The following is a 22,492-nucleotide window of genomic DNA, read 5'->3' on the forward strand; positions in this document are numbered from 1 at the left end:
ATTCTATCCTCCCTCTCCATCCTCTTTGATGTCTAATCCCAGCTCATGTTTTCTGCACTCAAGTCCGAGCCACTACTCTCATCTCCTCCCTCTATCCTACTAATAGCAACATTATTGTCTTGAGTTCAAGGTCATTCCTAAACATCTAATTCTTGCTAAGTTTCTCCCGACCTTTGAAAGCCCTCTCAAAACTAATATCTTTGACAATGCTTTTGGTTATCTCTGCTATCCTCTCCTAATTCCCACCGTCCCTGATCTGACCTGCCCTGTTTGACAAGTTGTTTTCTACATTAAAAGGCTCAATCTAAGTGTCAACTATTAGTGAAAAACGCATCATGGTACAACTGGACTCATCTGGAGGGAACCATGGCTGCACACAGTTGGTAGCTGAACTTGGTAGAGGAAATATCCAAATAAACCTACAATGGTTACGTGCACTATATTTGACTATCCGTGAGAAATTTTGCATGAGTGAGACCAGAGTTAGTGCTTGCCTGCTTTCACAATTGAGACAAAATTTTGATTTATTGGGGTGTACAAGTTAAATTAGGCAAAAAAGCTTTGAATGATATTTTATCTTGTCCAACAATACAATCAGAAACAAAAATAGTGCACCTTTACAAAAGGCCATTTCATCACTAAATGATTACCTTGTCAATGAATATGGGGTAGTCTTTTGGGACCAACTGTTGACATTTTTCTCGGTTTCCTATTTTTTTCCTAAATTCAAACAACCTGCAATTAAAAATAAAACCATGATACTTTCAAAACATGCTTTTAAAAAATATCCAATTAAATGCAAGTCCCATATCAGTCCACATTATAACTATAGGAAACCAAAGGTACAAAGAGCCATTTTGTTGCTTATTTACAGCTGCAATTTTCAAAATTTGATCATTGATTGCTATCAACTACTAATAGCAACTAAAAAAGACAACGTTTGGATTTATAATTTTTAAGGCATTAAAAATCTAAAAATAAATCCTACAGATTTTAAATTACTCTAAAGATTTTAGTCTAATTAAGTAAGCATATGATGCCACCATATTGGAAAACCCAATACCCATATCAGCTGTAGTTCAACCCATCCTACTGAACTCCTAAACTCAACTACTTCACCATAGAGAGACACTGGGTATATATGAGATATTTTCCATCCAGGGTTCTCTTTCTTTGACTGCAAATGTGATGTGAAACGAATGGTTCGGGTCTGGAATGCACTGCCTGGAAGTGTGGTGGAGGCGGGTTCAATCAAGGCATTCAAGAGGGCATTAGATGATTATTCGAATAGAAACAAGGTGCAGGGGTATGGGGAAAAGGCAGGGCAACAGCACTAGGTCTTATTGCTCACTGGAGAGCCGGTGCAGACACAATGGGCTGAATGGCCTCCTTCTGTGCCGTTAAGATTCTGTGATTATACAGACACACACACAGGTTTAGGACTGTATTCGAGGAGGCTTTTCAGGCAGAGGAGGCAAAGTAAACATCAGAATTCATCGCCCCACTGCATTAAACCTTCAATCTCCTCTTTCTATAAGTCAGTATAGCAGCTTTAGCGCTAATACCCATGACTGCAGGACAATTACTCAAGGTAGAAAACATTGAAACAAGTCAAGGCTATGCATCCTGTGCATACACATGTAGCATGCAGTTTAAAATTTAACCAAAATCTTCTCCACTCCACCCCAGATTTGAACAACTGCTGAGGATCCACAATATGTATAAAATGGCAAATCCAGTAGAGCATGGACAAAGGCAGAATAGGAGAATGCAGAACACTTGAATTTGCTGCATCCATTCCAAAATTCCTACATCAGGTAAAAGAAAACCTTACCTAATACATTATAAACAAGGCAATAGTATATAAGCTACATCCCACTCATTACTGTAACTCAACTTAGATGCTCACAAGTCATCAGGTCAGATCATTCAAGAGGTCAGACTGTACATCACAGCCCATCAGATAATTAGAAGGAAACATTTAAAGTTACACTAAAAATGTATTTTTTTTCCCCAAACATCAATAGCAAATTTTACTTCTATCTCTACTATTCTTTAGTCAAGATAAGCAACTAGTCTGAAAACAACGTTTGTCCACAGACACCAATTAATCCGTATTGCAGCTGAAAGGTGATATGTTTCAATGTTGCTGGAAAGGAGGAATCATTTCCCCACATGACAAGAACAAACTCAATTTAAATACAAAGGCTAGCTTCAAAAGCAGTCCCTCAAAAGAAATAATGGATCACAAGGACACCTCAAAAGTGCAACACAAAATCATGTTGAACGGAGGTCAATAAATGACACAAACAGTATCTTTATATAGTACCTTCTGAGATCATCCGGCTTTCCCCATCCTTGAATGAAAAATTTTGAAAGAAGGAATCGCCTGTAGAGAACGTCCAATTTACTGACACCCATCCGAAGGAGCAATTACTCTTAACAGCACATCTAATTAAAGAAAGACGCAGTACTTTTTAAAAAAAAAAGCATAATCATATCAGGATCTACATTACGATTATATAAAATAGTTACTGTAGCCAAAATGATTTAAGAAAAATCAAATTAGAAAAATTCATTCATAAAATCTAGTTCTTCCACAGACCAATGTACAGTGGTCAAGCCGAAATCTCTGGCACTTTACAAGTTACATGTATCCTATATTAGACTACCACACTTACCCAACACTAGTTAAAATACTCTAATTCCTGAAAGAAATATAGAAATCCTGAGTAACTCTCAGCCTTGCTAGACCCCAAAATCAATAATCATTTTGCCCCATGGAGAAGCTGATTACTTCAGTCCACACTTAATCTACATTTATCCCTTCAATAGAACCTTACCGCACAGTAATAGGCCATTTGGGCCCTCATACCTGTGCCAGCTCTTTGAAAGAGCAATCCAATGAGTCTCAACCCTCTGCTCTTTCCCCATAGCTCTGCATTTTTTTCTTTTTCAAGTACATATCCAATTTCCTTTCGAAAAAGCTACGCTACTATTGAGCCTGCTTCCCCACCCATGCAGGCAGTACATTTCAGATCATACTGCACTGCACAAAAATATTACATCTTGCCTCTGGTTCTTTTGCAGGTTACCTTAAATCTATTCCTTTAGTTACTTACACTGCTGTCAGTAGAAACAGTTTTTTTTAAATTATGCATCCATGGGATGTGGGGAGGGGGTAATGGGTAATGGGTGGGTCGCTGGCAAGGCCAACATTTAGTGCACATCTCTAAACGTCCTCAAGAAAGTGTCAGTGAGTCACCTTCTTGAACCACTGCAGTCTGCCTGATGTAGGTACACCCAGTGATGCTCAATAGGATGTTCCAGAATTTTGACCCTGATTTTTTTTTTTTAAGAACATGAGAAATAAGGGTAAGTCATATGGGGCCTCAAGCTTGCTCTGCCATTCAATATGTCTTTCTCCTGAGTTCCACTTTCCTGCACAATCCCACATTCCCTTGATTCTCTTGGTCTCCAAAAATACATGGACCTCAGTCTTGAATATACTCAACGAATCAACATCCAATGCCATCTGAAGTGGAGATTCACAAAGATTCACAAGCTTTTGATTGAAAAAATTTCTCATCTCAATCCTAAATGGTCGACTCCTTATCTTAAGACTTGACCCCTAGTTTTAGACTCTATAGCCAGGAAACAACAGCCTTTGAGCACTTGACCAGATAGATGCTGAAAGGATATTATACATTTCAATGAGATCATCTCTCATTCTTCTAAATTCCAGAGAATATAGGCCCATGCTACTCAATCTCTCCTCACAGAGGAATCCGCTCATCCCCAGGAATCAATCTAACAAACTGTTATTATACCTCCTCTAGGCATATATTTCCTCACTTTATTTAAGATACGGCCTCATTAAAGCCTCATATAATTGCAGCAAGACTTCTTTACCTTCATACTCCAACCATCTTGCAATGAAGGTTAACATACCATTTGCTTCCCAATTGCTTGATCTGCCTGCAGGACATTTCCAATCAAAACCCTTCATAATTCTGAACACCTCCATTGAATCACCCTTGAACTCTTTCTGTTCCAAGGAGAACAACTGGCTTTTCCAGTCTCTCACAATGCACCCTCACCAGTGAACTATGTACAGTTTTAATTTATTTCCATATACAGTTAAAATCAACAGGTATGTCAGCAATGCAGTACTTACGTGACAAAACAATCACAACTTATAACATCACATCACATGAAATCATTATACATTACAGGTTGCTAATGCTCAAATATCTGTTGTGTCATTATGACCTTGTCATTATGATCATAAATTTCTGGAGTTGATTCATAAGAATAACAATTTTATAGTGTACAATAGGGAACAGGAATGCCTATGTATTGGGTAAAAAAAGACACTTAAAACATTAACGAAAGGGGAAAGACAGACTATGTTTTATAAACAGATGTTTCATTCTGGCAAGCCATACAAATTAATAGGATGAGAAAGCTATCACCTGCAAATATTTTCAAACACAAGGTTTTTTTTAAACTCAACCTATTAAAAAAGGCCAACTTTTTCCTCAAATATTGTCTTTGCACTAAATTCCTCTCTAATGAAGTACCATGTACAATCAAGAAGGAAAATGATTTTTCTTTCAGATATGAATCATATAAAGGAAAGCAATAAAACATCACAGACTGTAGCTATAAATTTATGTTCAATGATGAAAATGCCCAAAAAAAGTTTAAAACAATGTTATCATTGTCAAGCACAGATTTGATCAATACCAAGGGCTATGCAAATGTCCCTGGCTAACGTGAAAAAAAAATCCATCATGAAAAGTCACTATTCAGTTTCACATACAATTTCCTTTTGTCATCTTGTGTCTTTTAATTTGGAATTAGGACAACGTATTGTAAAGTCTAATTTAGCCAATTGTGTAGATATTTTCGTAAAAGAGATAATTTGTAGAAAAGTGGCAATGCTTCATTTGTTACTATTTTGACCTTCAACAAATGCAACGTTCTACAACCACCATCACAATTATAACCCACTACCAGCAACCTTTTTGTTGAATGGCCTTACAGCTTATACATTTGGGAATATAAAAAAATTGTACTCATCCCCGATATTCCAGTTACATTTATCCGTCCATTTAACACACTGAAGAGAAAACCAACATAACCAACCACTCCCAACAGGCTCGAGCAACATTTGCACACTAGCAATTCCTTTCCTCACATGATAGCTAGCTGACCAGCACATCATCCATCCCGGTTAACACTATCCACTTAAGGACTTTGAGCAAGGCCCCAGTAAGGCAAATGTTGACCCCCATCTCATCTTCCTCTTCACTGTTTCTATGCTTCCCTCTTTTGTTTCTTTCTCCTTCTCTCACTTGATTCCAAGGCTCCTGTTCCCTCCCCTCACCCTGCCTCCCTTTCTGCCTCCTTCCCTAGCCCTGCGTTCCCCAAACCCCACCTCTAGTTTGATTCAAGTAACTCTCAACCATCTACAAATAAAAATCAAATGATCTGACAAGCCTCTGAGACTGACATTGTGTATAACTCCTTCATACAATCCTCCCTACCTGCCTCCAACCCACTAGACACACAATCTTATTGGAGAGATGAAAATAATGTTGGGAAACAATGCTTGACCTAAAAATGTTTTTTTTGACTTGAACTTGACTTGTGTAGCTGATTGGGAGATTAACTAATGTCTCCAAACTTTTGCAATTTTTGTGCTATTGCAGAATAAAACTCATTTCCAGCAGTAACAGAAAACATAAAAAAATGAATGTGCCATCAAAATCTACAAATCAGAACAGGAGCAAGAACCACCCTCTAAATATTTTTTTGACAATTCTTTTGACCACCTGACTGGCTTCCCTGATATATTTCCAGCAATAGGTGCCTAATTTATTTGTGACACAATAGACAAAAAAAAAACATGAAATTTACTAGGAAATAAAACTTGGCACATCTAGGGCCTATACATGAAACCTGAGCCTAGTATGTCTGCAAATATGTTGACCTACTACTGTTAGCTTCAGCTCCCGGCATACCTGTGTGCATATTTCTGTCGAATGACACCCTTCACAGAGCAAGGCATAACTTGATCTTTGTAAAACTGACCCCACTTCCATATTAGTTCACCAATGGATAATTGCTAACAAATACAGAAAATACTGAGAGTAAATAAGTTGTTTCTTTAAAATAAAAAGCAATAAAGAGCATAAACTTTATAAGGTGGTTTGGACAGGGAACTATCTATACAAGGAGCTGATTATTTATGCAACCTATGTTCACTCAAAGATTTCTATTTATTCTTCTGAAGCAATTCAATTATTTGCACCCTCTTTCGGAACAGTACTTAGATATTGCTGAAAAGAGAGACGTTGCCAAAGCTTCTCATCTTTCACTCATTTAGAACAACACAAGAATACCAAATGATCACAACTTATAATAAAGGAGAAAAGGGTGCTGATTGGTTGACAAGTTGACTGATTACTTTCTCCATGACAATGTCTCGGCCAAAGGGCTCCTCAAGCTCCCAGTTAATTGAAAAAAGGCATAAGGCTTGAACATATTCCTTTTGTTTATAGAGAATGGGTTCCTGCATTTGAATGTATGTCACTTCCAGCAAGTGTAAATGAGCCATGTTATAAGCTCAACTGATTATCTTAAATGGGTTGTTGATGTAGCAATGAGCACACTCAGGATTGTTCAGCGAGTGCTTCCTAATTGCGGAATCACATCTAACAGTGGATGTTTTGTTCTGGGTTTTGCAAACATGGGCTGGTTGAGTACGTTCTGTACTCTACATAAAATAACAACCGAAGAAGCATGCTGCTTGATTCATGCAGTGGCTATACGAGTCAGGTTTTCCACTAACCGGATTGAGCTGTCAGTCCAAAAAGGATGTTCTGCCTACCACACAGTCGAGCACTGTTGTGTATGAATAATGGTGCCAGTGCAATGCCAGGTACATAGGCCATACCTCCCAACAATTGACTGATCGAATCAAAAAGAGTCCTTTCCCTCAGTTGTCTGTAATAGGGAAAGTACAGATCATACTCAACCAGCCCCACACTTACAAAACCCAAAACAAAATGTCAACTGTTGGATGTGATTCAGCGATTGGGCAGCACTTGCTGAATGATCCTGAGTGTGTTAATAACAACACTTAAAACCAGTTTAAGATAATCAGTCGAGCTCATACAAGGCTCATTTACACATGCTAGAAGCAATGTACATTTATATGCAGAGACCCATTCTCTGCAAACAAAAGAAACGTGTACAAGCCTTGCACCTATTTTGAATTACCCTGGAGCTTGGGGAGCCTAAAGTTTTCCTTTGCTTTCCCCATGGCAACGCGTTGGCCAGAGTCGACTTGACAACCAATCAGCATCCTTTTCTCCTGTAGAAGAAATTGTTGTGATCATTTGAAATTTGATATTCTTGTGTTCGTCATCCTGATAAGCTGGGCAAAAAGCTTTGGCAACATGTCTTGCTTTTCAGCAATATTCAAGTTCTGTACTACCAAGCAACAGTACATAGGTTTGTTTTTTATTCCAGTATACAGTTTAGGTGTCACCCATGCCTTTATAAACTCTAGATCTGACTATTCAAATGACCTCCTGGCCAGCCTCTCTCCTTTCTTTCTACATGTACTTGAGCTCATCCAAAACACTGCAGCCTATACCCTAACTCACACCAAGTCCTGTTGACCCCTCAACCCTCTGCTTGCTCTCCTACATTTGGATTCTGGTCCTGGAATACCTCCATTTTAAAATTCCATCCTTGCATTCAAATCCCATGGCCTTGCCCCTGCCTCTCACTGTAACCTCCTCTACCTCTGCAATCCTCCAAGTTCTCTGCATTCCTTCAATCCTAGCCTCTTGCATCCGATTGTAAATCACTCCACCAACTATTCCACCATTGGCTGGAAAAGTCTGGACCACCCTCTCTAAATCATACCACCTCCCTGCTTTGGTCTCCTCCTTTAAGAGGCTCTTTATCCTACCTTTCTAACTAAACTTTTGATCATATATTCTAACACCTTCTTTTATGGCTGGGTCAGATTACGTTTCTATGAAGTGCTCAAGACTTATGACGTTATAAATTAAAGATCGTGTTATTTTCTGGAGATTTTTGTACCCCTGTAATTTTTACAAAGTTGATCAGCAGTTAAACAATAATTTTCATCCACTAAATCACTGTATTTAATGGGATAAGTAATTATCCAGTTACATGATCCTAATACAGTTCAAGGGAAAAGTAGCATGGCAAGGGCTTGAGACAGGTACTAGTCACAATGGGATTGAAGGAAGCCCAACTGCACTCCAAAGGTCCTCCACTCATTGGTGCTTTTCCAGCTAACTGCAAAATTTGACCCCCCATCTGTCTCCCAGTCAGCCCACAGTCTCCCTCAACTAGCTCAAAAGTACCCATACCACAATACCACTGACTATCCCCAGGCACAAATGCAACTCAACAACATTAGAGGTCCAACCTTTCCCCCACTCCTTCCGCCTTCCGAGAACATGCTCACCTCCTTAAGCTCCCTTACAAATTTTAGTGCCAATCCCTTTGCTTATTAATTTCCTCCCACCAGCCTACACCCCTGTCTCCAGTATCACTTCCTCTCTTAACAAGCTATATTGTAGCATATCTCTGGCAGCTGTTCAACAAACACAGGGTTACCTCTCATCTTCCTGCTTGGAAGAAGTTAAGAGTCAAATATTAAATACATCATTAATGGAACACAAATGAAAGGGAGGAGACTTCGAAAGTGAAAAGAACATGTGGCAGTAAGAGTGAAATATAGATGATTAGTTTTTTTGTCGCTAGGTAATCAGTAATGGGCACACGAGGAGACAGCCACGGGGGGGGGGAGAGAGAGAAGAGGTGTGGTATACACAGGAATTATTCTAAGTTAATTAAGAAAGTAATTAAATTAAGCTAACTAAATAACATAAAGGAGTCCATAAAACAGTGGGAGTTCGGAAAGGGAACGCCACCACGAAGCAGCAGAGAGCACAAGCCAGGAGTTTACAGATAAAATCTGTAACTGATGTCACAGGAGTCCAGTAAATTGATTGCTGGGTAAGACTAGGCCTTTCCAGACTCGGTAGAGGAGACAATTGGTGAGTGACAGGTGAGTTATTATATTATACCATACTGTGGTAAACATTTTATATAAACTTTAAGGTATGTCAGTGCAGCTCGGCCATGTGGAATGTGCATCCTGCAGGATGTGGGAAGATGTGCAGGCACAAAGTGCCCTCGAAGACTACATCTGGAGGAAGTGTCACCAGCTGCAGACTCGAGCAGCAGCTGGAGTCACTGTAGAGTATCTAAGAGAAACAGGCAGGTAGTGCAGGAATTCCCGGAGGCTCTCTCACTCTCTAATTGTTTTGCCATTCTAGATACTGGTGAGCAAGATGCTTTCTCAGGGGGTGTAGCAAGAGCCAGATTGTGGCACACAGGTGGCCCAGATGCACAGGATGGGAGGAGGAAGAGTAGAAGTGCTATGGTGGTAGGGGATTCCATAGTTAGGGGAGCAGACAGGCATTTCTGCGACCGTAGACATGACTCCAGGATGGTACTTTGCCTTCTTGGTGCCAGGGTCAAGGATATCACAGAACGGCTGCAGGACATTCTTTTGGGGAGGGTGAACAGCCAAAGGTCATGGTCCACATTGGGACCAATGATATAGGTAGGAAAGGAGAGGAGGTCCTAAAAGCAGATTTTAGGGAGTTAGGAAGGGAATTAAAAAGCAGGACCTCAAGAGCAGCAATCTCAGGATTATTCCCAGTGCCACGTGCTAGTGAGCATAAGAATAGGAAGATTCAGCAGTTCAACACATGGCCAAAGAAGTGTCGTAGGAGAGTGGGCTTTAGATTTCTGAGGCATTGGGACTTGTTCTGTTGCAGCTGAGACCTGTACAAGAATGGGCTACACCTTAACAGGACTGGGACTAACACCCTCACTGTGAGGTTTGCAAGATAGTTAAGGAAAGCCAGCATGGATTCATTAAGAGAAAATCATGTTGAACTAACTTGCAGATAACTTGGAGTTATTTTGAGGAGATAACAGAGAAGGTTGATAAGGGCAGCGCTGTTGATGTGGTGTATATGGATTTTCAAAAGGCATTTGATACAGTGCCACACCACAAACTTGAGAGCAAAATTCTCTCTCAGAATAAAAGACAGAGTAGGCACTTGAATAAGAAATTGGCTGCGTGACAGGAAACAAAGAGCAGTGGTTAATGGATGTTTTTCAGATGGGAGGAAGGTTTGTAGTGGAGTTCCCCAGGGGTCAGTGTTGGGACCCTTGCTCTTCCTGATCTATATTAATGACCTAGACTGTGGTGTTCAGGGCATGATTTCAAAATCTGCAGATGATACAAAGATTGGAAATGTTGGCAGCTGTGATGAGGATAGCCTTGAACTTCAAAAGGACAGATGGGGCAGACAAGTGACAGATGAAGTCCAGTGCGGAGAAGTGAGAGATAATTCATTTTGGCAAGAAAAATATGGTGAGACAGTATAAAATAAAGGGAGAAACTCTAAAGGAGGTGCAGGAACAGAGGGACCTCGGTGTATATGTACATAAGTCATTGAAGATGGCAGGGCATGTTGAGAGAGCAGTTACAAATCATATAGTATCTTAGGCTTTATTAATAGGGGCATTGAGCACAGGAGTAAGGTGGTTATGTTGAACCTGTATAAGACACAAGTTGGGTTTCATCTGGAGTACTGCGTCGTTCTGGGCGCCATACTAGAGGAAGGCATTGGAGACAATGCAGAGGAAATACACAAGAATGATTCCAAGGGTTAAGAACTGTAACTATGAGAATAGATTGGAGGTTGGGACTGTTTCCCTTGGAAGAAAGGCTGAGAGGAGACTTGATAGAGGTACTCAAGATGCTGAGGGCTATGGACATGGTAAATAATGCGAAACTGTTCCCACTCAAGGGAGCATCAAGAACTAGAGGGCACAGATTCAAAATAATTGGCAAAAGAAGTAAGGGACGTGAGGAAATTTTTTTCACCCAGAGGGTAGTTGGAGTCTGGAACGAGCTTCCTGAGAGGTTGGTGGAAACAAGTTCAATCGAGGTATTCCAAAACAAATTAGATGGCTATCTGAAAAGAAGCAATGTGCAAGGTTACGGGGATAAGGCAGTGCGGTGGGACTAAGTAGGATGCTCTTTCAGAGAGCCGGTGCAGACCCGATGGGCCGAATGGCCTCCTTCTACACAGTAAAGGTTCTGTGATTCTGTAATGTCATATAACTTGACATAGCTATCATGTAAAATCTTTAAAATGGCCCTAAAGACCCTGAAGCCTAAACCAATTGTAAATCAAGTGTAGCAACTGGCTCATTGGGTCTGAAAAAAGATTGGTGACAATGTCTTATTTTTCTTTACCATGTCTCACACAAAGTTAAGAAATTTTTGCTTTTTGACCATTATTATTTTAACATTATCAACCTCTCATACAAAGCATGCCAGAAAGAGCTAAATGATCCCACAATCAGTGCATCAGATTAAAGTTCTGCAGTCCTGCCACATGCAGTTGCGAATGTTGGCGGGCAATTAAACAAATAAAAGGAATGGGGAGTCCAGCTCGAGTGCAAATAAAAATCCTCAAGTATGTGCCTTCATCTTCAGAGATGCCTATGACATCTTTTGGCAATCTCCACCTATCACTAGCCCTTTATTCAGCTCTACCTGTCCCACTCCCCTTAAACCAGCTTATATTTCACCTCTCTTTTGTTTTTCCTTAGTTCTGTTGAAGAGTCATACGGACTCGAAACCTTAACTGTATTCCTCTCCGCAGGGGAAAACTCTTTATTGGTTGGGGACATATCTAGTACAAAGTGGTTGTTGGAGGCCAATGATCTCAGCTTCAGATCATCACCACAGGGGTTCCACAGGGCAGTGTCCTATCAAGCATCTTCAGCTGCTTCTTGATGACTTTCCCTTCAAAATAAGGTCAGAAAGAGGATGTTCATTGGTGAATGCAGCATTCAGTTCCATTCACAACTCCTCAAATAATGAAGCAGAACACGCCTATATCCAAGATCTAGACAACATTCAGGCTTGGGCTGCTAACTGACAAATAACATTTGTGCCACACATGTGCCAGGCAACAACCATCTCCACTTGACATTTAACTGCATTTCCTGGGTTGAATTACCAACATTAATACCATGGAGGGGGTCATCATTGACTAAAGTCTGAACAGGATCAGCCACATAAATACTATGGCTACAACTGAAGATCAGTGGCTGGAAATTCTGCAGCGAGTGACTCAATTACTGACTTCCCAAAGCCTGTCCACCATCTACAAGGCAATGTTAGAGGTGTAATGAATACTGTTCACATGCCTGGATAGGTGCAGCTCCAATACCGCCATGAAGCTTGACACCATCCAGGAAAAAGCAGCCCACATCCACCACCTTAATCTTTCACTCCCCCCACTAGTCTACCGTGCCTGCAGTATGTACTGCAAGATGCAGTGCAGCAACTCACCAAGGCTTCTTTGGCATCATTTTCCAAATCCGTGACCTTTACCTCTAACGGTAGCAGGCTCATAGGAACATGATCACTCGCAAGTTTCCCTTCAAGTCACACAGCATCCTGACATGGAAATATACTGTTCCTTCATTGTTGCTGGGTCAAAATCTTGGAACTCTCTACCTAGCAACTCTCTGGAAGTACCTATGCCACATGGACTGTAGCGGTTCAAAGGATAATTACCATCACCTTCTCAAGGGAAAGGCAATATATTCTGGCCTCATCAACAACATCCATATTCTATGAACAAATTAAAAAAGAGACAATTGAGTTTTCCTTCAGTAGTATCAAGAACAAAGTACATGCTCAAGTGCTGACTGTAGTGGGGCTTGAATCAAAGAAAGTTGCCAAGTGAGCACTGACAGTTAAATGTAATAAGCAACATATAAATAAATTTACTATTCAATTTAATTGAGGTGGTAAAGTGAAAGTAAGTGGATTTTTAATTCAATTTTCCTTCTTTTGGCTTTTACTATTGCATCTGTACCTCTCGACAGTTCACCTAAAATGAAGCAGTAACACTAAAGTCAATTACAAGTACTTTATAAGCCAATTGTAAGGAAGGTTTCGGATCATGAGTCAACGAGGTAGTATGCCTCAGGGTTCCTTCTTTTGTTCATTCCACTTGCTTACTCAAATGCTATCCTTCGGCGATATCATTCAGAAGTTCAGGTATGTTTAGTGAAACGCATTCCATCTCTCTACATCTTTCCAGCGATCCCAACACTCCTCAGTTTTTGAATCTTTACCTCAAGATGCCTTTCTTATGCTCAGTGCCAAAGACCAATGATAAGCAAGCAGTTGCTGCCCAAGCTGCAGTGTATTTCTTGATGCTCATTATCTGGGTAATTCTAACAAATCAAGAGTTAAACAGAAACCCTTGTTAGTATTTTGTAAGCCAATTAATCACATGCCCATACATGATGTCCTTGATCCCAGAAAGCAATGTAATAAACAATCTACAGTTTAGAGTATAAACTACAAGCAAGTTTATTAATAGCCAAGAAAACAGTACAAGAGACTAATAGCAAATTTACAGTAACAGAACACAACTAATCCTACTTGTAATATAGAAAATAAGTTGTGTCCTTAGCATTAAAATTTTCAATAAAATTAGTTTGGAATCAAGGATCTTTACCATAACCTTATGTTACTAAGCTCCCACAATGTCTACTAGATCAACTGAAACAAGTCTCATATTTTGTTACTGTATTTGGCTTGCAAGATACATCACAAGAAAGTCAATATGGGATTAGGGCTACTAAGGGTTAGACAGGATATTAGAAGCAACAAAACGGAAGAAATATTACATCACTAATGGAGAGGGAAACAGTTAATGTTTCAAGTCCACATGGCTCTTCTTCAGAGCACAATAATAGACAGAACACATTTCAGTATTTCAGCTCTGAAGAGTCATACTGACTCAAAATGTTAACTCTTTCTCTCTCTACAAAGGCTGCCAGACCTGCTGAGTTTTTCAAGCATTTTCTGTTTTTATTTCAGATTTCCAGCATCTGCAGTATTTTCTTTTATAGTAAATCATTATTCTGCTTTGGTATTTACCCAGGAGGCAGATCAGGTAGAGATGACATTGGAAGATTAGATTAGATTGATATAGCCACATTTAAAATTGAAAAGAAATATTAAATAAACAAATTCAAAAAGGATAAAAACCCCGGTGCAGTCAGATTGCATCCACACATTTGAAAAAAAATCTGGAGAAGAGGTAGCAGATGTACCATCACACATCTTTAATAATTTGCTAAAATAAGGTGTAGCCAGAGGATAGGCAGATAGCTAACGTTATTTCAATATTTAAGGTAGATACAACATAGCTAGAAAACTATAGACCAGTCAGTGGTGCAAGAATGCAGCTCACCACCCACCTTCTCAAGAGCAACTAGGGTTAGGCAATAAATGCTAGCCCAGCCAGTGAAGCCCAAACCCCGTGAATGAAGGGGGGAAAAAGGAAATTCCTACTGCAGGAGAAAAAAAGAAAAAGTCCTATATGGCCAAACTCACTGAACCTTAAGAGTTAACAGAGAGTAGCCGAGTGGAATGCAGATGTAACGTATCTCGATTTCAACAGCACCTTCAATAAGGTGCCACACAATAGATAATGAAGTTAGAGCATGCAGAGATAAGTAGCAAAATGGATAGCTAGCGGGCTGCAAGAGAGAAAGCAAAGGGTTAGGGTAAAGGGTAGCTATTCAGAGTGGCAGAAGGTGGAAGATGCTGTCCCACTAGGATCAGTGCTGGTACCACTTTCGTTCATGATCTGTATTAATGAGTTAGATGCTAGAATTAAAAAACAATTTCTAATGTGTGGATGGCACTAAATATTTTTGGCAGTGGCGTGGAAGAGGACAGTCACAGGTGAGGTTGACTGTAACGAATTACAAGACAATGTTCATAAACTTCCAGATTGGGCATAAAATTGTCAAATTAATTTCAAAACAGATAAGCATGAAGTATCACCTTTTGGTAAGAAAAATAGGAAGCTCATATTACTTGGAAAATAGGAATCTAAATGGGATGGGGGAGCAAAGGGATCTTGGAATACGACTATACAAATCACTAAAAGTAGCAAGGCAGGTTAAAAGGCAAGCAAACAAAGCACCAAAATTTATTTAGGAGGGACAGAATTCAAAAGCAGAAAAGTTATTCTAAACTCATACCTAGCCTTGGGCAGACCACACTTTACAACAGTGCCTACACTTACAAAGTATATCATTGACTGTAAAGCACTTTGGGATGTGCTAAGGTCATAAAAAACACTATTAAAATGCAGGTTGTTTATACCTGTTGGAATCTTAGTATATGCAAAATGTTTGCATGATTCCCTATAACACAGTCACGCATCTCGATAATTCAGTTTATGAAACTTTTTGATGTGATAACACAAATGCAAATCTTTCTTATGAAAGAAAGTTGTTCAATATTAAATTATACAATTAACACAGTGTGCAGTACAATAGCATCCACTACATTTTTTCACAATACAATAACTCCTTAATGCAGCCTTAAGCTAGAGATTCCACATTAATTTGCAAGGAATTAATTACTTCAGTAACTCCAAGTTTTCCTGGCTCCCAGTTAGCCCCGTATTGCTTTGACAGGTTCAAAGCTGTTCTCTCCCCATCACAACCCCTCCCCTCTTGACCTTTCATTCTTCCACATCCCATTGGATTTCGCCCTTGCCTCTGAGGAGACTAGTCTCCAGACTAATATGAGGCCCATATAGCATTTACGTGGCAGGTTTGAGGTTCAGAGACCAGTTGCCTGTGCACTCAGTTTGCTATGCTTGCACTTGCTTTGAAAGGGCTGTGACCTATATTTCTAAATCATTCCTGAACACTGCCACGGATGCTGAAGCCTGTACACAGACAACAGTGACCATTCAATTCCTCGCTGCCTCTCCCCCAGCAACCCCATTCTCCTCTGCAGCCTCCCTCACCACTGCCATTCCAGTACTGAGGCTGATGCGCCACCACTCACTTTCCCATTGCTTGCTACTCCTCCAATAACAAGCTGTTTCTCTCCTGCACTAGTAAGCCTATGAGCAGCAAGTAAGGGAGAGAAGCAGCCCCTGATTGGAGGAGCAACTTCTCAGGGATTCTTTAACTTTCACGTTCACGGGGTAGGTTTTCGCTCATTGGTTGCCCCTGTGATTGAATTGTCCTGGGCTTTTTTGGGGGCTTGAGGGCAAATTCATCCACCATCTCCATGTATTTTGAACCCTGCCTTCAATATAAGAAATTAAATATGGAATTCAAAAGAGACTTCTTTGCCTGGAGACTGAAGAGAATATAGAACTTGCTAGCACAGGTTGTGGTTGGGACAAATAATACAGCTTAATTTAAGGAAAGGCTAGATAAACATATGAGAGAGAAGGGAATAGAGGGTTATGCTGATACAGTTAGATGAGGAAGTATGGGAGGAAGCTCGAGCGGAGCATAAATGTTGCCATGGACAGGTTGAGCTGAATCCATTCCTGATTCTATACTTTTTAATCTCTTTAAGGTTCTACGACCGAACAAAGGAACTTGTGTCAGGATGTAAAACATCCACAGGATGTAACTTATAATGGTTCTACTTCCCAGAAAACATCACAAGATATATTTTGCCTTTTTGCCAAATTCAAGCCTGCATAGAAACAGCTTAATGGAATTTTTTTTTTTACTAATACACTTAATAGGTTGTGGTCATTGTAACTTTTTAATTAACTGCTGAAACCCAAGAGATGCAATGCAATAGATCTTTGAAATTAAATGAATAAAAGGGGCAGGTAAAGAAGAACGTAATCTAAGGCATTTATTTAATGATACCTGCAAGCGGAACAGCATCTGTTTCCTGGCTGCTACGTACCCAATAGAACATTGATACAAAAGCAAAATTCTGTGGATACTGGAAATCTGAATTAAAATCAAAAATGCTGCAAAAACTCAGCACCTATGGAGAGAAACAGAGTTAATGTTTCGGGTTAATGACCTTTCATCAGAATCTTACTGTTCTGATGAAAGGTCATTGACCAGAAACATTAACTCTGTTTCTCGCCACAGATGCATTCCCAACAGTGTTATTTTCTTTAAATTAACTTGTTTTTAACCACAAAAAGAACCAAAAACAAATTACTACAGGTATGGTCAAACATTCTACCTTTTGTCACAGTCATCAGTGAAATTTCTAAAAGCCTTTCCAATGTTAAAATCTGTATGAGCTGAAATTTCTGAACTCAACCTCAGTAAAATCAAAGCTAATCAATTCAGTTCCCAGCAACTCTGCACCCAAGCAAAAAACTCCAGATTAAGGCCCAAGATGCACAACACTGTCATGCCATTCAACACCAAACTCAGCCTCTTTCCCCACATTTAATGCATATCTAAATTCTCAAAAACATCATAGGTCTCCAACTCTATTGCTCCCTCACTGCTGCTGAAACCCCACTTGCGCCGTTATGGCTGAAGTTTGATTTCTCCAGCATTGCCACCTCACCTCCAGTTCCCAGAGTAATCCAATTCAGAAGTTATATCCTCACCAGTATCAAACCCAACATTATGTCAAACTTTGTTTCCACATCATGCCCCCAGAAAACTGACTTCAGGATCCTCATCCTCACCTTCAAGTTTCTTCACAATCTCAATAATAAATTATCTGCAGCCCCATGTCCCCTCAGGGAGCAGTTTACTCTTCAAAACAAAAAAATCCAGAAGCACTCAGCAGGCAAGGCCGCATCTCTGGAAAAGGCAAAAAAGTTCAGATGTATAGCCTTTTGACAAGTTCTAACAATGGGAATTATATCTGGAATGTTAACTTATCTTTCCCATTGAGGTTACCTTACTTGCTATGTGTTTCCAGCAATTTTCTGTTGTTTCAGATTTCCAGGAAATACAGTATTTTATTTTATGAACTTACTCATTGCTTCCTACTCCCTCACCCACTCAGTACCTGCCTTCTACAAATTGCTCTCTGAATATCTACACCCAACAACACACTTCACAGCTTTTAAAGCCTTCATAAATTTTTTCTATTCAATAACTAATTTTTCAACTTTTCTATTCCTTCTTTATCTCTCCACTTACTATCAATCTGTCCTCCACTGTAAGCCACTCATGAGGATGCTGTAGAAATGCAAATAATTGAGAAACAAAATGTACCAAAAAAAATCCACAACATTAGAAGTGTTCTAAGGCAGAGGAGGCCTCACTTCTGAAAAGCTTCAAAATGCTTTGAATGGTTTCAAGTTAAATAACATATCAAGATTCACAGGATAGTTCAGTTCAGAAGGTGGTCATTCAGCCCATCAAGTTTACGCTGGCTCTTTCAAAGAGAAATCTCGTTAGCCCCACCACCCAGCTCTTACCCATATCCCTGCATTTTATTTTCCTTCAAATATTTTTCAAATTCCCTTTTGAAAGCTGCTACTGAATCTGTACCCATCACCTGATCAGGCAATGTTTCTGCTAACCCGCATGGGTGGCAGTACCTTGCTACATACTGCACAAGCCTTGTGCTAGGTTAAATACTGCACTTTGCAGCTGCATAACAAAATTTAAAGGTACTGAACAGTGAAAAAACTGGTCACGCAAAACAATAAGATTTTACAGGGAACATTCCAGTCCATTCCAAATTGCATTAATAAAAGTTTTACCTCATGTCACCTCTGGTCCTTTTGCCAACTTTAATCATTGCCCTCTGGTCATTGACCCTTCACCCACTGGAAACAGTTTCTCTTATTTACTTTGTCTAATCCCTTTATAATTTTAAACACCTCTATCAAATCTCCTCTTAGCTTTAACTGTTCTAAGGAGTACAACCTCAGCTTCTCCAATCAAAGTAATCTGTCATCCCTTGCACCATTTTAGGAATTCTCTTCTTTATCCTCGCCAACACGTTCATTTCCTTCCTAATACATGTAAACAGAATTGAACATAATGGGGGGAATTTTATGGAAGCGATGGGAGTCTTGGCCACCGAGTGCCAGCAAGAGACCCGCTTTGCCTCCTTTGGGGAAACCCTGCCGAATTATGAGCCAAATAGGTAATTAACAGGTGGGCAGCAGGCCTTCCACAGGATCAGGACCCTGGGGATGGGAGGTCCTGCCGATAGTTATTGGCCAATCAGAGGCTGGCTGCTCTTTTGTTCAGCAGCGCCCCTGGGGAGGTGGCAACTGCTGCCTTAACAACAACAACAACCAGGGGCCCAGTATTGCAGAGCAACCCAGGCCAGAGGTAAATGATCACAGGAGGGGTTTCACAGGGTGGGGGCCACAACAGGAAGCAGTGAGGGAGGTCAGGAGCAAGGGATGGGGCTGGCTTTCAGTGGGCACTCCCTTCCCGATGTCAGATCCCTCGATCAGGCACCAAGTGCTTCTGAATGAAGACCGTCTCCCCGCCACCCTCCCACATTTGCTGGTCATGCTATCTATATGGCAACAGAACGGCCTGTCACTCGTTTAATACTAGTGGCGGCAGGATGAGGCCCTTAAGCAGGCATTAATTTCCCTTCAAGCTTCAATTGGCGGCAGGGTGTGAAGGCCGTCGACTGGTCTTCCCACAACAGAATTAATCAGGGTGGAGGTGGGAAGGTGGCATGGCCTCCACCCACCACCATCCTGCCCAATTAAGCACCCACCCTGCCAAACATGACACATGGGTGAGCATAAAATACCACCCAATATTCCAACTGGAGTTAAACTAGCATTTTTATCTAGGTTTAGTATAAGTTCCTGCATTTTGTACTCTATGCCTAAAGCTCAGGATTCCATCTGCTTTATCAACCTGCCCTGCCACCTCAAAGACCTATGTGTACAAACACACCCAGGTCCCCATGTGTTTCACCCCCTTTAAAATTGTACCACTTAGCTTGTATTGTCTTTCATTCTTCCCACCACATGAAAGAAAAAACAAACTTGCAATTATATAGCACCTTTCACAACCTAAGGATGTTCCACATTACAAAAATGACTGCTTTACAAAAAAATGTAAAAAGAGGAAATGTAGCTACCAATTTGTGCACAAGAAGGTCCCACAACAGCAACGAAATAAATGGGTTTTAGTGATCTTGGCCGAAATATAAATGTTGGCCAAAACATCAGAACACCCTCTGCTCTTCTTCAAAAAGTACCATGCAATCTTTTACATCCAAATGAGGGGACAGACAGGGACCAGCTTTAAGATTTTATCAGAAAGTCAACTGCTCCATTATTGCAGCATTCCTTGAGTTCTTCATTACTATACTGATGCGTCATTTTAGATTATATGCTCAAGTCTCTGAAGTGATGCTTAAACCTACAACCTCCTGACTAGGAGACAAGAGTAACACCGCTGAGGTACTGTCATCCTAGAAAATTAAAATCTATACAAAACCCACTTAAATTTTGCTCAGACCATTAAAAATGTTACACGGGAACATTCTTCAGCATTTGAAATTATTCCCTGGCCTAAGCGTTGGACATAAGCGTTGAGATTTTAACAGGCTTGGCAGTGATTCCTTTTGTTCAAGTTTTAAGTTCTGTGCACGAATGGACTCCATTTTCATTAATTGAGAGTAGCTTTGAGGGAAATTATGCATAAAATTACAAATTATGCATTCGGTGGTTTACACTAAGCTCGTTCTGATCCCAACCATTTCAGCACTTTGCAGCAATTCTTCACATTTTTTTTCTAAAATCTCAACCTAAATGCTCATGAAAAATTTTTTCCTGGAATATTAGCCCAGGTGCTCAACAGCAAATGTCCACTTTCGTCAATTGAAAAAAATCTTCAACGACCAAAAACATAGCCAGAACAAAAGTAACCTTTAACCTTGGATTCGAACCCCTTTTCAATCCAATCAGTTACTTATTCGCTTAAAAAAAAAGAAAGCAATTACCAAAGCACATTAAAAAAAAATCTGTAATGTGCCCTTCGGAGCTCCCCGACTTAAGCTAAAGTTTTGTCCTCTTTCGCCGGTCGCTTTTCACCATCACCCTGGACTGGGCTGAACCAGGCCGGACCATCCAGCTACAAGTCTGCAATTCAAACGGGCCTCAGAGGGTAACTCTCAGCGACCACCTAAATCAAAAGTCGGAATAAAATTAGCTCGACGGATTGTTGGCACACCCTTAACCTTTGTCCCATTTACAGGCACTACAAACTCTCACGGATCCCATTAACCAGGCCTCCCCCCCATCTTGCAGCCGCCGGTATTCGGCAACCGTCCAATCAGCACTCAGGACGGTCGACACTCATAGTATCGCGAGTGCTGGGCTTACGACAGCCAACGGCCCCCTGTAACTCAGCTCATTTATTCATTCATTCATTCATTCTCTCACTCACCTACCTGCCCGCCCACCTTTAGCAGGTGAGGAAGGATATCCGTCCCGTCTGCATTAATCTATCCAGAGAGGTCCCAATGTCCCCGTTTCTTCACTGATTCCATGGTTTTGGCCTTCACGACTTATCTGCAAGTTTAATGTTTGTGTTGGGCCCTCTTGTGCAAGGAATGTTCCCCGTATCAGTGATAAAATTACTAGTTTGAACCCAAGACCCCTAATTCTAAGAGCTGAGTGGATGATCCATCTCAGCCTCCTCCAGAGATCCCCAACATCACAGACTCCAGTCTTCAGCCAACTTGTTCACTCCATATCAAGAAACAGCTGAAGGCATTGGATACAAAGGCTATGGGCCCTGACAGTATCCCAGCACTTGTACTGAAGATTTATGCCTCAGAACTAGCTGCTCCCCGGTCTAAGCTATTCCAGTACAGCCACAGCAATTGTATCTTCCCAAAAAAGTGGAAAATTATTGCGGCCCTGTCCACAAAAAAAAAAGGAAAATCCAAACCGGTTAAGTATCATCTCATCAGTCTACTCTTGGTCATCAAACATGGAAGGTGCTGGGATACTTGACAGTGCTGTCAAGAGGCACATACACAGCAATAAACTGCTCACTGATGCTCAGTTTGGGTTCCACCAGTGCCACTCGGCTCCTGACCACATTACGCCCTTAGTCCAAACATGAACAAAATAACTGAACTGAGATAAGGTGAGAGTAATTGTCCTTGACATCAGTGTAGCATTTGATCAAGTATGGTATCAAGGAGCTCTAGCAGAATTGAAATCAATGGGAAAAAGGAACCTAGCACAAAGGAAGATGGTGTGTTTGTTGGAAGCCAATCATCTCAGTCCTGGACATTGCTGCAGGAGTTCCTCAGGTAGTATCCTAAGCTCAACCATCTTCAGCTGCTTCATCAATGACTTGCCCCTCCATCATAAGGTCAAAGTGGGGATGTTCACTGGTGGTTGCAGTGTTCAGTAGCATTTGAAACTCCTCTGACACTGAAGCAGTCTGGATCTTTCTTTTTCATTCATTCCTGGGATGTGGGCATTGCTGGCTAGGCCAGCATTTATTGCCCATCTCTAACTGCCCTGTTCAGGGGGCATTTAAGAGTCAACCACAT

General features: G+C 40.7%; 1 protein-coding gene across 13 annotated transcripts in view; it reads right to left on the minus strand.

The window, feature by feature from the left end:
• Positions 1–22,492, minus strand: part of abhd18 (abhydrolase domain containing 18) — a 135,390-nt gene that overhangs the window by 82,695 nt on the left and 30,203 nt on the right. For 4 of the 13 annotated variants that reach the window (XM_041197519.1, XM_041197510.1, XM_041197527.1 and 1 more), the window contains exons 2-3: positions 2,330–2,451; positions 651–735 (exon numbers count right to left, since the gene is read on the minus strand). In XM_041197519.1, coding sequence (XP_041053453.1) covers positions 651–735; positions 2,330–2,421 — 177 coding nt within the window. In that variant the 5' untranslated portion in view covers positions 2,422–2,451. Of the gene's footprint in view, positions 1–650; positions 737–2,329; positions 2,452–12,505; positions 12,528–20,056; positions 20,422–20,923; positions 21,235–22,492 lie in introns of those variants that run through there. The other 9 variants (XM_041197570.1, XM_041197561.1, XM_041197589.1 and 6 more) reach the window with 6 other exon arrangements.

This window comes from Carcharodon carcharias, chromosome 1 (assembly GCF_017639515.1).
Source record: "Carcharodon carcharias isolate sCarCar2 chromosome 1, sCarCar2.pri, whole genome shotgun sequence".
Classification (NCBI taxonomy): Eukaryota; Metazoa; Chordata; class Chondrichthyes; order Lamniformes; family Lamnidae; genus Carcharodon; species Carcharodon carcharias.